The 17,198-nt window shown below is 36.8% G+C and overlaps 1 protein-coding gene across 1 annotated transcript; it reads left to right on the top strand.

Annotated features, from left to right (window-relative positions):
- Positions 1 to 12,015: 12,015 nt before the first annotated feature.
- LOC143649403 (26S proteasome non-ATPase regulatory subunit 5-like) lies at positions 12,016 to 13,963 on the top strand. Its single transcript, XM_077119475.1, is given in 5 exon segments — positions 12,016 to 12,190; positions 12,222 to 12,511; positions 12,514 to 12,681; positions 12,684 to 12,948; positions 12,950 to 13,963. Coding segments are annotated over 5 exon segments (1,527 nt in total). The 5' UTR covers positions 12,016 to 12,017; the 3' UTR covers positions 13,581 to 13,963.
- Positions 13,964 to 17,198: the final 3,235 nt, after the last annotated feature.

The raw sequence follows: 17,198 nt of genomic DNA, 5'->3' as shown, positions 1-17,198 counted from the left end.
TCTGAACTTTTTTTCAGCTTCTTTAAAACTTGCTGAATGGAATAATACTCACTTTCAGAGATGGAGGACTCTAGTGCTGAGTCTCAAGTGTCACAGATACCCAAAGTTCCAGGGAACTACCAGATTATACACAAAGAGCAGAATAACTCAGAATTTAGAAATAACAGTTAAAACTCAGGAATAAATGTTACTGCTGTAAGAGCTTACGATCTAGGACCTAATTTTCTTATAAGCATGTTCAAAAAGAAGCCATTTTTAAAAATAAAAACATTTGACATTTGACTTCTTTTGGGGTCTTCAATAACAAACTGTAGCAGAAGTTTTTCCTGTCTCACCTTTATACATTTATCAGGGTTATGTTAATTAATAGGTAGAACATACTTTATATACTTGCCTTGTTTCTTTAAAGGTCCCTTTTAATTGAAGATGAAGTTCTAACTTATAGCTGATCTTCAGAGACACATTAATGCAAAGTAGTGTAACTGACAAGTGAATTTGGTTGTTTCCATGAATTGCAGCCTTCTTTTAAGAATAACTAAAACCATGACTAACAATGTCATACTTTTGCCTAACATCATGCAAATCACTATCTGGATAAAACATTGTTCTAGTTTGAAAGCTGCCAGAATATGGTATTCCAGAAATAGAATGGCTTTTTTAAGGGGGAATTTATTAAGTTGCAAGTTTACAGTTCTAAGGTTCTGAAAAGGCCCCAATTAAAGCAAGTCTATAAGAATGCCCAAATTAAGACACCAACAAGAGGTTACCTTCACTCAAGAAAGGCCAGTGAAGTTCAGAGTTTCTCTGTCAACTGGAAGGCATGTGGTGAACATGGTGATGTCTGCTAGTTTTCTCTCCAGGCTTCTTGTTTTATGAAGCTCCCTGTGGTAGTTAGATTTGGCCAGGTGAAGGTGCCTAGATCTATTGCTGTGGACATGAGCCAATGGTATATGAACCTCATCTGTTGCTGATTACATCTGCAGTCAGCTAGGAGGCGTGCCTGCTGCAATGAATGATGTTTGATTTAATTGGCTGGTGCTTAAATGAGAGAGCGCAACGTAGCACAGCCCAAGCAGCTCAGCATACCGCATCTCAGCACTTGCAGCTCAGCTCAGGCCCTTGGAGATGAAGAAAGAAATCACCCCAGGGAAAGTCGTTGGAACCCAGAGGCCTGGAGAGAAGGCCAGCAGAGACCATCCTGTGCCTTCCCACATAATAAAGAACCTCAGTTGAAAGCTAGCTGCCTTTCCTCTGAATAACTAACGAAATAAATCCCCTTTTATTAAAAGCCAAGCCATCTCTGGTGTGTTGCATTCTGGCAGCTAGCAAACTAGAACACTCCCCAGGGGCATGTTACTTCTTCATCTCCAAAGGTCTCTGGCTGCATGGGTTCTGTGTCTCTTTCTAAAACCTTTCCTCTTTTAAAGGATTCCAGTAAATTAATGAAGACCCACCTGGAATGGGTAGAGTCACATCTCCCACTAGTCAAAGGTTAATACACACAATCGGGCACGTCACATCTCAGTGGAGTTCATCTAATCAATTTTCCAACCTACAGTGTTGGATAGGGATTAAAAGAAATGGCTGCCTTCACAAGATGGATCAAGACTAAAACATGGCTTTTTTAGGGCACATAATCCTTTCAAACTGGAACAAACGTGGACAGTAAGAACACTGCCAAATCTTTAGGAAATTTATAAAATCTCCAAATATATGAATAGCATTTCACCCATATACATTACGTTAACAGAAGGATAGAAATCCCTTTTAATTACAGTAATACCTCCCAAATACTTCCTATGTAATATCACCTCACTTTTACAAAGTAAAAGAACAAATCCTCTGCAACAATTTCAAGTAAAAGACATCCTTTAGGGTTCAATTTTGGAAGAGCAAAATGTCAAAAGTTGTCAGTTTTGAACACTATGCTAACTGGGAATGGGTTACTGTAAAACAACATTTCTTATTTAACCAAAGTGACAAAAAAATTCTTCTAAAAATAAAGGATAAGAGGAGCAGCATAAATATCTATGAGAATGTATTCAAATATGATGTAGAATCTTTGTCTTTGAAACGGAATACTCAGATGATTAAGAAAAACTTTTACAATAATACATTAAGAACAGACCAACAATCTGCATTAACAGAGAGAAAATGAAAGTTTTGTATGAATATATAGTTTAACATGAAAACCTCTTACAAAATATTATAACAAACCTATCAAATTTTTGGTCAGCATTGACTTTGACAAATAATTCACTTTCACATCCCTTCTAGAACCTTCTATATCCATTCAGGTCTTGTGTTACACATTAAAACTAACCATTTATAAAATGACACTGTAATCTAGAAATTGGGATTTATGGGATGATTTTGATTACTGAATCATTATGTAGATATTCCTTTTTGGCTTTCTGGTATATTGGAGTAGAGAAAGGGAAATTTCTGACATCTCTAAATCATAATCCAGCTGCCTTGATCTCTGATGATTGTATAGCCCTTATTTTCTGCCCCTGTGACTGTAAAAACCTTGTAACTAACCTTCACTTGTACCCTGCTATCCAGTTTTTCAACTTCAGAGTCCTGTAATCGCTAAAGACAGCCCCTAATGTTTATTAATGAAGGGTCTTGGGTCAGCCCAGAACAAACCCACCCCAAATCCAAAGTTATCTTGACTACTGAGACTGGATCTAACCAAACTGAGCCTGTGTGACATGCACAGTAGCTTAGATTTTCACCTACAAGTCACCTATACCTCATTCTGCCATTTTCTCATATACATTCTCTGACAAAGCATGTAATCAATCTGGGCATGCTCTAATTACATCATCTTGAGGCCACTCTGTTCATTATCCTAAGCCCTGCCCATAGTTTTTTTAATAAAACTATCAGAATCACTGCAGTTTGTGGAGATAGATTTGGGCCACTAGGCCATCTGCTCTCCTACTATGTGCCTAGTGATGAACTCTTTCTCTCTTTGAAACCCAGGTGTCTCAGGAATTCGTTATTAAGTAAAAGAACCAGACAGGGCTTTGTCCAGTAACAATACTCCCTTAGACAAGCTTACCAAATTTTGGTCAGTATTGACCATGATAAACAAAATTCACTTTCATAACTTTTCATATTCACCAGGCTTTGTCCCACACATTCTCAAGGACAGAATTACACCCCTTTCTTTAACAAAGCACATCCTGAATACTTCACATATCCACATACCTTAAATTACTGAAAAAATCTTCTATACTGTCTTTAAACATCCTACAAAGCATAATTATTTTTAAAAGTTTGTAAAGTTAATAATTTAATTTCATTAAACACAAATATATTTTTCACCATCTTAAATAACTAATAGATATAATGCTCCTTTTACTATCGGAGGTTAAAAAACAACTTTGTTTTCACAATATCCTAAAATGGTGAACAACCACAAATGCATCAAACTCTGGAAAATATATATTTGTATAATTTGTCCGAAGCATAAATCGAGGAAAACTTTTCCATAGCTTTCAAGGACAATTTCTCTTACTTACTGAAATTTTGCAGTTAAATCTTGTTCAATTACCCCTATCCCAAGCTATTTATATTTGAATAATGATTTGTTTACTGTGGTTACCCTCGCTAAGGTATTATTGGTAAAAATAATTTTAAATTGGGAAATTTTTTCAGAACAAACATGTCCTATCCCGCAACATTTCCTCTGTGCCTACTGTTTCTAACTTCCAGGCCCAGGAGAAAGAATTCTAAACCAAGTCCACACCTCCTCCATCTTTCTGCATCAATCCTTTCCCCATAGCTGCCTTAGCTGGTTAGGCCCTTGGGGCATGGCTAGGTGAGGCAGAAAGAATGAGGTCTGGTTTTAAAAGTTTCAATTGAAAAAGAGGGAACAAATGCTAAAATAAATTAAGTTTGAAATGCTAGTGATCAATGAAAGGGAGGGGTAATTTTTTCTTCTGGTTTTCATTTTATTTCTTTTTCTGAATAGTACAAATGTTCCAAGAAATTATCGTGATGATGAATATGCAACTATGTGATAATACTGTGAATTACTGATTGTATATGTAGAATGGAATGATCAAAATAGGAATGTTTGCGTTTGTTTGGTGTTTTTTGGTATTAAAAAAAATAAAATTAAAAAAATTTTTAAAAAAGTTTTAATTGAGGTTGTTGGGTTAATTTCTTTTTTTCCGTTAATTAAAAAAAAAAAAAAAAAAGAGAAGGGATAATTGGAGATGAAGGGATACAGACTGTACAACGGGACTGGATATAAAAGCTCAGAAATGGACAGCACAATACTACCCAATTGTAATGCAATTATGTTAAAACACTGAATGAAGCTGCATGTGAGGTATAGGTTTTTTGTTCTTGTTTTTTTTGTTTTTTTTCTTTCTATTATTGTTTTAATTCTTATTCTGTGGTCTTTTTATTTCTTTTTCTAAATCGATGCAAATGTACTAAGAAATGATGAATATGCAACTATGTGATGTTATTAAGAATTACTGATTGTACATGTAGATTGGAATGATTTCTAATTGTTTTGTTAATTCTTTTTTTAATTAATTAAAAAAAAATGTGGAAAAAAAAAAAAAGTTTTAATTGAGGTTGTGGGATTTAAAACCCCTGAGGAGGGCTTAGTGTTGATGAGAGTTCCTATGAGCTTCTTTTTTTAAAAAAAAAATTTTTATTGACAAATCTTCATACACAGTCCATACATGGCTCACAATATCATCACTTAGTTATATATCATCACCATGATCATTTTTAGAACCTTTACATCCCCCAGCCCCTCCAGAACATCAACTAGTTCCATCCCCCTGTCTCATATTATTGACAGCCCCTTGCAACATGAAAAAGTTAGAATGGCCACAGCCCAACTACCTCTAAAGAGTGGGAGAAAGATCAAAGGTGATACAGAGAAGGTCGGGTTTAACAAGTGAGTATGATTGCTGAATCATTATATTGATATTTCTTCAGTCTCCAGTATCTTAGAGCAGCTAGAAGTAAAAACCTAAAATTGTGGAATTGTAACCCACACCAAACTCTAAAATCTGTTCTACAACTAATTGTTTCAACGTGCTTTCAAATTTATTACTTTTTTGTACGTATGTTATTTTTAAAAAGAAAAAAGAAAAAAAAATTTCTTCTAGCATCCAGTGTTTTGGAGCAGACAGAAAGAAAAATCTGAAATAGTGGAATGGTAACCCATAACAAACTCTGATATCTGTTCTGTATCTACTTGCTGAAGTGTACTTTGAAAATTATTACTTTTTCTTTTTTTCTTTGTATACATGTTATATTTAACATAAAAAATTTTTTAAAAAAGCAAATTAAGTTAATACAAAAGAAAAATGCTGGCATCAAACCTTCATATTGCAAAAACAATTTGACAATTTAATGAAAAAAATTAGAAGAATAAAATCTATGATGTTTTAATAAGTTTAAAAATTTAAATTCATGAACTGCAATCAATGTCCTCAAAAGAATAAATCCTTTTATAGCTGTGACATCAAAGAATTAAAATCTAGGCAATGCCTACTATGTGATCTGCCATTAACCATGAATTGTAAGGTTTTTTTGTTTTTTGTTTTTTTCTCACTCTTATTTAAAAATATTTTTATTGTAAACAACAAACAAACATACAAACATTCTTGACATACAAACATTCTATACATGGTTACAATCAATGGCTCATAATGTCATCACATAGCTGTGTATTTATCACCATGACCATTTTTTGAATATTTGTATCTCTCCAGCAAAAGAAATAAAAAAGGAAAAAAGAAAAAACCCATACACGCCATATCCCTTACCCCTCCTTCTCACTGACCACTAGTATTTCAATCTACTGAATTTATTTTAACCTTTGTTCCTCCTATTTAACCTTGTTCCCCCATTGGTTTTAACCATTTTTGTATGCTAAAGAGCAATCAAATGCTAAATATGATAACAGACTAAAAATATCTTAAATAAACCTTCTTGTAAAACCTCTTTGAGATGAGTGTATAATGAGAGAGCTCTTTGAAAAAAAACCCAGCTCATACATCCCAATCCCCTACCCCTTCCTCTCACCGACCACTAGTGTTTCACTCTACCCAGTTTATTTTACCCCTTATCCCCCTATTATTTATTTTTATCCTTTTTTTAAACTCATCTGTCCATATCCTATATAAAAGGAGCATCAGACACAAAGTTTTCACAATCACACAGTCACACTGTAAAAGTTATATCTTTATATAATCATCTTCAAGAATCAAGGCTACTGGAACACGCAGCTCAACAGTTTCAGGTACTTCCCTCCAGCTATTTCAATACATCATAAATTAAAAAGGGATATTTAGAGAGTTCAAATAGAGTTAGAGGCTACTCTGGAGGTTGCTCTTATGCAAGCTTCAGTTAGACATTGCTACCTATCATAACTTGCAAAACCCCAATTAAAATCATTCCAGCCAATCCTAAAGAACACCTAGGGCAATATGTTAAGATTCTACAAAGGTTCCATGCACTAGAGTAGCCTTCCAGAAACCTACAACCTCCAGATGGGTCCTGGACCAGATAAGTCCTGAAACCTAGAGGCCTAGCCTCTCAAGAACATCAGCTAGTTCCATCTCTCTACCCTCTATTATTGGCAGCTCCTTCCAACATGAAAAAGTTAGAATGGCCATAGCCCAAATATTCCTAAAAAGAAGGACAGAAAGATCAAAGATGATGGTGGATATTCTAGTTTGCTAGCTGCCAGAATATGATTTACCAGAACTGGAATGGCTTTTAAAAGGGGGAATTTAATAAGTTGCTAGTTTACAGTTCTAAGACCATGGAAAGGTCCAAAAGCAAGTCTATAAAATGTCTGATCTAAGGCATCCAGGGAAAGATACCTTGGTTCAAGAAGGTCGATGAGGTTCAGGCTTTCTCTTTCCTTTGGAAAGGCACATGGCAAACAGGGGAAAGTCTACTGGCTTCCTCCCAGGCCTCTTGCTTCACGAAGCTCCCCAGGAGGCATTTTCCTTCTTCATCTCCAAAGGTCGCTGGTGGGTGGACTCTGTGGCTCTCTTGTCCTTCTGTCGTGGTTCTGTTGCTCTGTCCTCATTCCCAAAAGGAACTCTCCCCAAATGTCTCCTCTTTTATAGGATTCCAGTAAACTAATCAGGACCCACGCTGAATGGGTGGAGACCTATCTCCATCTAACCAAGTTTACCACAAACAACTGATTGAGTCATTTCTCAATAGGGATAACCTAATCAAGTTTCCAACCTGTAGTACTGAATACGGATTAGAAGAAACTGTTGCTCTCACAAAACTGACTAGGATTAAACTAATCTAGGGTGTACAGGTGGTTTGGTGGTAGACTACTCACCTTCCATACAGGAGACCTGTGTTTGATTCCCGGACCATGCATGTCCACCCCCCCCCCTCCCCCAAAAAAAACATGGCTTTCCTAGGGTACATAAATCCTCTCAAACTGGCATAGTGGAGTTATACAGAGACAATAAGATTTAGCAAATGAGTATGATTGCTGAATCATTAAACTGATATTTCTTTTAGTCTTCGGTATCTTAGAGCAGCTAGAAGTAAAAACCTAAAATTGTGTCAAACTTTGAAATCTGTTCTATGACTAATTGTGGTCCTGTGCTTTGAAATTTATTGGTTTTTTGTACTTATGTTATTTTTCACAAAAAAGAAAAAAGTCAATTGTGATGATAAAGAAATATTTATTCCTTCTAGCTTCCTACATTCTGAACCAGTTAGAAGGAAAAATCTGAGAAGATTGTGTGGTAGAGCCCATGACAAATCTGGGATCTGTCCTGTAACTACTTATTGAAGAGTGCTTTGAAAACTCTTGCTTTTTTATTTCTTTGTTTTGTATATATGTTATATTATACAATTTAAAAAGTTTAAAAAAAAGGGGGGGATAGAATAACCTTCAGGATAACCTCTCAACTCTGTTGGAAATTGCTCAGCCACTGACACTTTAACTTGTCTCATTTCTCTCTTCCTCCTTATTTATTTATTTATTTTTATTTTTAAACATAACAACATAGAAACACAAACATTCTTACCATATGATCATTCCGTTCTTGCTATATAATCAATAACTCACAATATCATCACATAATTGTATATTCATCACTGTGATCATTTTTTAGAACATTTGCATCAATTCAGAAAAAGAAAAACAAAAAAGAAAAAAAATCATACACACCATACTCCTTACCCCTCCCGCTCACTGACTGCTATTCCCCTATTTTTTCTATACCCCTTACCATTCCCTTTCATTGATCAGTACCATTTCAATCTACTAAATTTATTTTAACATTTGTTCCCCCTATTATTTATTTATTTATTATTAATTTTTAAATTTTTAAAAAATATAACAACAAACACAAACATTCTTAACTTATAATCATTCTATTCTACATATATAATCAGTAATTCACAATATCATCACATTGTTGCATATTCGTCATCATGATCATTTCTTAGAACATTTGCATGAACTCAGAAAAGGAAATAAAAGGAAAACAGGAAAAAATCCATACATACCATACCCCTTATCCCTCCTTCTCACTGACCACTAGTATTTCCATCTACCCAATATATTTTAGCCTTTGTTTGCCCTATTTTTTTTCTATACCTCTTACCATTCCCTTTCATTGATCACTAATATTTCAATCTGCTAAATTCAGTTTAACATTTGTTCCTGCTATTATTTATTTATTTTTAATCCATATGTTTTACTCATCTGTCCATACCATAGATAAAAGGAGCATTAGACACAAGGTTTTCACAATCACACAGTCACATTGCAAAAGCTGGATCATTATACAGTCATCTTCAAGAGACATGGCAACTGCAACACAGCTCTACATTTTCAGGCAGTTCCCTCTAGCCTCTCTGTTACACCTTAACTAAAAAGGTGATATTTATTTAATGTGTAAGAATAACCTCCAGGATAACCTCTCAACTCTGTTTGGAATCTCTCAGCCATTGACACTTTATTTTGTCTCATTTCTCTCCACCCCCCCCCTTTTGGTTGAGAACGTTTTCTCAGTCCCTTGGTGCTGAGTCCCAGCTCATTCTAGGATTTCTGTCCCACATTGCCAGGAAAGGCCACACCCCTGGGAGTCATGTCCCACATAGAGAGGGGGAGGGCAGTGAGTTTGCTTGTCATGTTGGCTGAGAGAGAGAGGCCACATCTTAACATTACTTACAATTAGGCCTAAGAGTCATCCCCAAGAGAACCTCTTTTGTTGCTCAGATGTGGCCTCTCTCTCCAGCCAACATGACAAGTAAACTCACTGCCCTCCCCTCTCTATGTGGGACATGACTCCCAGGGGTGTGAACCTTCCTGGCAATGTGGGACAGAAACCCTAGAATGAGCTGGGACTCAGCACCAAGGGACTGAGAAAATCTTCTCAACCAAAAGGGGGAAGAGCGAAATGAGACAAAATAAAGTGTCAATGGCTGAGAGATTCCAAAGAGTCGAGAGGTTATCCTGGAGGTTATTCTTATGCATTGAATAGATATCACCTTGTTAGCTGAGATGTAATGGAGAGGCTGGAGGGAACTGCCTGAAAATGTAGAGCTGTATTCCAGTAGCCATGTTTCTTGAAGATGATTGTATAATGATATAGCTTTTGCAATGTGACTGTGTGATTGTGAAAACCTTGTGTCTGATGCTCCTTTTATCTATGGTATGGACAGATGAGTAAAACATATGGATTAAAAATAAATAAATAATAGGGGGAATAAATGTTAAAATAAATTTAGTAGATTGAAATGCTAATGATTAATGAAAGAGAAGGGGTAAGGGGTATGGTATGTATGAATTTTTTCTGTTTTCTTTGTATTTCTTTTTCTGAATTGATGCAAATGTTCTAAGAAATGATCATGATGATGAATATGCAACTATGTGATGATACTGTGAATTAGTGATTATATAGTAGAGCGGAATAAGCATATATTAAGGATGTTTGCGTTTCTAGTAATTTTTTTTATTAATAAAAAATTATAAAAATAAAGAGAAAGAAACAAGTTAACTTGGCAGATTAAAAAAAAAAAAAAGAAAACCCTAGGTAAAAGCAATCTCCAGAATAAACTAATTAAGGTAATCAAATGTCTAGAAGCCAGCAAAAATAGCAATCACACTAGGAAAATTGAAGATATGGCTCAGTCAAAGGAACAAACCAACAACTCAAATGAGATACAGAAACTGAAACAATTAATTCAGAATATACGAACAGACATGGAAAACCTCATCAAAAACCAAATCAGTGAATTGAGGGAGGATATAAAGAAGGCAAGGAATGAACAAAAAGAAGAAATCAAAAGTCTGAAAAAACAAATCACAGAACTTATTGGAATGAAAGGCACAGTAGAAGAGATGAAAAAAAACAATGGAAACCTACAATGGTAGATTTCAAGAGGCAGAAGATAGGATTAGTGAAGTGGAGGACAGAACATATGAAATCCAACAAGAAAAATAATATATAGGGAAAAAATGGAAAAATATGAGCAGGGACTCAGGGAATTGAAGGACAATATGAAGCTCATGAATATACGTGTTGTGACTGTCCCAGAAGGAGAAGAGAAGGGAAAAGGAGGAGAAAAACTAATGGGGGAAATTATCACTGAAAATTTCCCAACTCTTATGAAAGACTTAAAATTACAGATCCAAGAAGTGCAGTGTGCCCCAAAGAGCATAGATCCAAATAGACGTACTCCAAGACACTTACAAATCAGAATGTCAGAGGTCAAAAAGAAAGATGGAATCTTGAAAGCAGCAAGAGAACAGCTATCCATCACATACTAGGGAAGCCCAATAAGACTATGCATAGATTTCTCAGCAGAAACCATGGAGGCTAGAAGACAGTGGGATGATATACTTAAATCATTAAAAGAGAAAAACCTCCAACTAAGAATTCTATATCCAGCAAAACTGTCCTTCAAAAATGAGGGAAAAATTAAAACATTTTCAGACAAAAAATCACTGAGAGAATTTGTGACCAAGAGACCAGCTCTGCAAGAAATACTAAAGGGAGCACTAGAGACAGATACAAAAAGACAGAAGAGAGAGGTGTGGGGAAGAGTGTAGAAAGGAAGACTACGAGTAAAGGTAAAAAGAAGGAAAATTAGATATGACATATAAAATCCAAAAGGCAAAATGGTAGAAGAGAGTACTACCCATACAGTAATAACACTAAATATTAATGGATTAAACTCCCCAATCAAAAGAGATAGACTGGCAGAATGGATTAAAAAACAGGACCCATCTATATGCTGTCTCTACTCAAAGGACATGAGGGCAAGGACACAAACAGACATTTGCACACCAATGGTTATAGCAGCATTATTTACAATTACCAAGAGATGGACACAGCCAAAATGTCCATCAACAGACGAGTGGCTAAACAAACTGTGATATATACATAAGATGGAATATTATGCAGCTGTAAGACAGAATAAACTTATGAAGTATGTAACAACATGGATGGACCTTAAGGACATTATGCTTACTGAGATTAGCCAAAAACAAAAGGACAAATACTGTATAGTCTCACTGATATGGCTGACATTAGTGAATAAACTTGGAATATTTTGTTGTAATAGAGACCATCAGGAGATAGAAACAGGATAAGATATTGGGTAATAGGAGCTGAAGGAATACAGATTGTGCAACAGGACTGAATATAAAAACTCAGAAATGAACAGCACAATACTACCTGACTGTAATACAATTATGTTAAAACACTGAATGAAGCTGAATGTGAGAATGATAGAGGGAGGAGGGATGGGGGCATAAATGAAATCAAAAGAAAGATAGATGATAAAGATTGAGAGGGTGTAATCTAGGAATGCCTAGAGTGTATATTGACAGTGACTAAACGTACAAATTTAAAAAATGTTTTTACATGAGGAAGAAAAAAGGAATGTCATTACTGCAGGGTGCTGAAAATTGATGGTAATTAGTATTTTAAAATTTCAACTTATGGACTAGGCTGCTTAGCCCCTGCGGAAGGGGAGTCATGGCCGCCCAGGCGCTCGCTCTTCTCAGGCAGGTGTCGCGGCTAGAAGCGCCGTTAGAGGAGCTCCGCGCACTTCAGTGGGTACTACAGACCGTGCCGCTCAGTGATCTTCGCGAGCAAGTGGCAGAGCTGCACCTTAGCCCGCTTTTCTCCCTGCTCAACGAGAACCATCGGTGAGAGGACCCTTGAACTTCAGCAGGGGAGAGAGACAGGACCTGGGTAGTGGCGTGAACGGACTGCTTTGTGTGTATCCATTCTGGAGAGATTGCTTCAAGCTGTGGAGCCAGTTCATGTGGCACGGAACCTTAGAGCTGACCTACAGAGAGGACTGACTCACCCTGATGATTCAGTAAAAATCCTCACTCTGTCCCAGGTTAGAAGAATTGTTGAAAATTCTGATGCTGTTACTGAGATTCTAAATAATTCTGTGTTACTAAAACAAATCATATATTGTATTGGTGGAGAGAATCTATCTGTAGCTAAAGCGGCCATCAATGCCTGTCAAGAATCTCACTAACCCAAGCTGGACTAGAGGCTTTATTTGAAAGCAATCTGCTGGATGATATGAAAAGTGTAATGAAAACAAATGACATTGTTCGATACAGAGTATATGAGCTAATTGTAGAGATATCTTCTATGTCACTAGAATCTTTAAAGTACTGTACAGCGGACTGGTAACCCAGCTCCTCCGAGAGCTGACGGGTGAGGATGTTCTGGTCAGAGCTACCTGTATAGAAATGGCGACATCACTGGCATATACTCATCATGGGCGACAGTACCTTGCACAAGAAGGAGTAATTGACCAGATTTCTAACCTAATTGTTGGGGCAGATTCAGACCCTTTCTCTAGCTTCTGTTTGCCAGGGTTTGTGAAGTTTTTTGGAAATTTGGCTATAATGGATAGTCCTCAACAGATCTGTGAGCGTTATCCTCTTTGTGGAAAAGGTCTTTGAAATGACAGAATGTCAAGACCCTACCATGATTGGTGTAGCAGTGGACACAATTGGAATCCTGGGATCCAATGTAGAAGGAAAACAGGTTTTACAGAAAACAGGAACTTGCTTTGAACGTTTGCTCACAAAAATAGGACATGAAGCAAAGAATGCCTCAACCGAGCTAAAAATTAGGTGTTTGGATGCAGTTTCATCTCTTCTGTATTTACCACCTGAGCAGCAAACTGATGACCTCCTGAGGATGACAGAATCCTGGTTTTCCTTTTTATCTCGGGATCCACTGGAACTCTTCCGTGGCATCAGTAATCAGCCCTTCCCTGAACTACATTGTGCTGCCTTAAAAGTGTTCACAGCCATTGCAAACCAACTCTGGGCTCAGAAACTTATGTTTAACAGTCCAGGTTTTGTAGAATATGTGATAGACCGGTCTGTGGAACATGACAAAGCTTCAAAGGATGCCAAGTATGAACTAGTAAAAGCACTTGCCAATTCCAAGACAATTGCAGAAATCTTTGGGAACCCGAATTATTTAAAGCTCAGGACTTACCTGAGTGAAGGTCCATACTATGTGAAGCCTGTTTCCATGACAGCAGTGGAAGGAGCTGAATGATTTCTTCTTGAATCTAATATAGAGGACCATTTATTGACTAGAACTTCAAAGAAATTTGTCTCCGTCTGCATTGTATAAAACTAAGACTTACCTCCCTCCAGAATTATCATGGAATATACATAATTTTATCACCAACATTTGTTGTATTTCTACATTGATATATTGTATGGAACCAGGAGTTTTGGTGTGCATTGAAAGCAGGAAAACTTGGTCTTAATTAAACCATATATTTTTCAGATTTCTTTGCCTTAATCTTTGCAACAAAATGGAAGTTACATGGTTCACCTCCCAGAAAACTTCCATGGATATACCCACTGTCTTATTAAAAATCTTCTTAAAGTAGAATAGAACTAAATTATTTCGGAGTTCTTTTCACAACTTTTGTCCCCTTTTGGTGCTTTTTTCCCCTTTCAATCTGCTTTCAAAGACTTGGACATAAATATGCTTTGAAAAATAAGTAATATGGAATCTTAAAATTATGTTCTATATGCTAAGAATAAATAATTTTACTAAGTTCTCCTTTGATTTTTAAATTACTTTTATTCCTTTGAAAAAAAGACATAAAATAAATCTAAACAAATAAAAAAAAATTTCAACTTATGTGTGAGACTAGAGCAAAAAGTGTTTATTTGGTACAAAATTTATATTCTGACTAGTGCATTTCCTAAGATAACTTAGGTAGATAGCTTGGTTGAACAACATAAGTACACAGAACCTTGGGTAGGACGTGAGATTTTGTTGGTTTGTCCAGAGTGATGCCCCAATGAATCCCAGAGTGATTTGATCAGTGAGTGGAAAAGTATTTGCCAAGAATGGTGAGAATGGAGGAAAATTCAACTTCCCCAAGTGGAGAATTCTTGATATTCTCACAAGCAGTGGGGACAACCAAAGCAATAGGCTGAGTCCCAATCTTGGGGTTTGTTCATATGAAACAACCCCACAAAGGATAGGTCAAGCCTACTTAAAATTAGGCCTAACAGTCACCCCCAAAAGAACCTCTTTTGTTGCTCAGATTTGGCCTCTCTCTCCAGCCAACACAGCAAGCAAACACACCACCCTCCCCCTGCCTATGTGGGACATGACTCCCAGGGATGTAGCTCTTCTTGGCAACATGGGACAGAAATCCTAGAATGAGCTGAGACTCAGCATCAAGGGATTGAGAAAACCTTCTCTACCAAAAGGGGGAAGAGTGAAATGAGACAAAGTATCAATGGCTGAGAGACTCTAAACAGAGTCGAGAGATTATCTGGAGGTTATTCTTATGCATTAAGTAGATATCACCTTGTTATCCAAGATGTAATGGAGAGGCTGGAGGGAATTGCCTGAAAATGTAGAGCTGTGTTCCAGTAGCCATGTTTCTTGATGATGATTGTATAATGATATAGCTTTCACAATGTGACTGTGTGATTGTGAAAACCTTGTGTCTGATGCTCCTTTTCTCTACCTTGTCAACAGACGAGTAGAACATATGGAATAAAAATAAATAATGGGGGAACAAATGTTAAGATAAATTTAGTTTGAAATGCTAGTGATCAATGAAAGGGAGGAGTAAGGGGTATGGTATGTATAATCTTTTTTCTGTTTTCATTTTATTTTTCTATTGTCTTTTTATTTCTTTTTCTGAATTGATGCAAATGTTCTAAGAAATGATCATGATGATGAATATGCAACTATGTGATGATGTTGTGAATTGCTGATTATATATGTAGAATGGAATGATCTTATGTTGGGAATGTTTGTGTTCTTGTAACATATTTTTTTAAAAATTTAAAAATAAAAAAAAATTTTTTAAGAAGCATTAGGGATGAAAGTAGTGACATTTATGTTATAATGAATTAAACCTGTCAATAAGGTTACATTTTTCTTCACTCTGCTCCTCTGAGCCACAATTTAAGAGCTTTTTTCTTTCAATTCAGTATTTCTTCCAGTATAAATAGAACTGTTGCTTTAAAAAAAAAAGATTCCATATACTTATGATGTTCAACTAAACCTATGTACTTCTTTTAATTATTTCCAATTATTGATCTATTTCAACTAACGGTGTGACCCCAACAATTGGAAAGAATCTTTGCCTTTCCCTGAGGCAGCCCTCTATTCAGGGAATTCCAGGGATAATCTCTTTCTAGTGTCCATGTTTGTTTACAGTGATTACAGTACTGAAGCTTTGAACCCTGGTGCCTGGGGTGTTTTCATTGTGCTTTTTTTTTTTCAGGTAGGGGTGAGACTCCAGGAGTGTGTGTGTTTGAGTGTGTGTGTGCTTATTTATCTTTAAGTAATTTAAATAGAAATATTTTAAGAATTTTTCTTTGCCAATTTGGTATTACCATCCAGAGGTAGGAAAATATACTTCACACAAACAGACACAACTAGGGAGTTAAGAAACACACACAAAAACAGAAACATAGAAATATAAAAACTCACTAATTTGAATCCTACTTTTCCATCCTTTCTGATTTGCTTGAATATTGCAAATCCTCTCAGGCCTCCCTAGTTTTCTATACCCATTACAGTTGAGACAGGCTAGAACAGGGACCTGAGAGGGGAGAGAAGCCCTTGAGCAAGGACGGTTAATTGCAGTTGGGCCCATGTCTTGCACAGAAACCCTGCCCAGTAGTACTAACTTATAGGAAACACCCCATAGCAGCAGACCCACCAGGAGCCAAAGGACCCTGTTCTAGTTTGCTAGCTGCTGGAATGCAATATACCAGAAACGGAATGGCTTTTAAAAAGGGGAATTTAATGAGTTGCTAGTTTACAGTTCTAAGGTCGAGAAAATGTCCCAATTAAAACAAGTCTAAAGAAATGTCCAATCAAAGGCATCTAGGGAAAGATACCTTGGTTCAAGAAGGCCGATGAAGTTCAGGGTTTCTCTCTCAAGTGAGAAGGCACATCGCGAACACAGGGCTTCTCTCTCAGCTGGAAGAGCACATGGCGAACACAGCGTCATCTGCTAGCTTTCTCTCCTGGCTTCCTAGTTCATGAAGCTCCCCGGGAGGTGTCTTCCTTCTTCATCTCCAAAGGTCGCTGGCTGGTGGACTCTCTGCTTTGTAGTGTTGCTCTCTCTGAATCTCTCATTCTCCTCTTTTATAGGACTTCAGAAACTAATCAAGACCCACTCAAATGGGTGGAGACATGTCATCCCCTAATCCAGTTTAACAACCACTCTTGACTAAATCACATCAACCAGGGAGATGATCTCATTACAGTTTTAAATATACAGTATTGAATAGGGATTATTCTGCCTTTAAGAAATGAGATTTATATTAAAACATGGCTTTTCTTAGGGGGCATACTTTCTTTCAAACCAGCACAGACCCCTACCTAAGTGAGTCATATACAGAAGAAGGTGGAGCCAACTGACCCACCCAAACGCACCATCTACCATAAGGCACTGTCCTAGAGAGAAAAGAGGGTAGGAGAAAAAGCCCTGAGAAAAGAAGGGGGAGGGGGAGTAGGTAAAGCTAATCTATAAAAGCAAATGGCCTTTAGCTTTTCTTTCTTTGCCATGGCTTCTAGCTTTTCTCACCTCTGTCTTTGCAAGTGCCTGCATGTTCTCTCACATGTGCACCCAATAAATTTTCTGCCTGCTGACTCTGTGCTGTGCCGTGCCCTTGAATT

This window comes from Tamandua tetradactyla, chromosome 11, assembly GCF_023851605.1.
Source record: "Tamandua tetradactyla isolate mTamTet1 chromosome 11, mTamTet1.pri, whole genome shotgun sequence".
In the NCBI taxonomy this organism is placed as follows: Eukaryota; Metazoa; Chordata; class Mammalia; order Pilosa; family Myrmecophagidae; genus Tamandua; species Tamandua tetradactyla.
The sequence above is the reverse complement of the archived record's forward strand: the minus strand, read 5'-3'. Positions and strand labels throughout refer to the sequence as shown.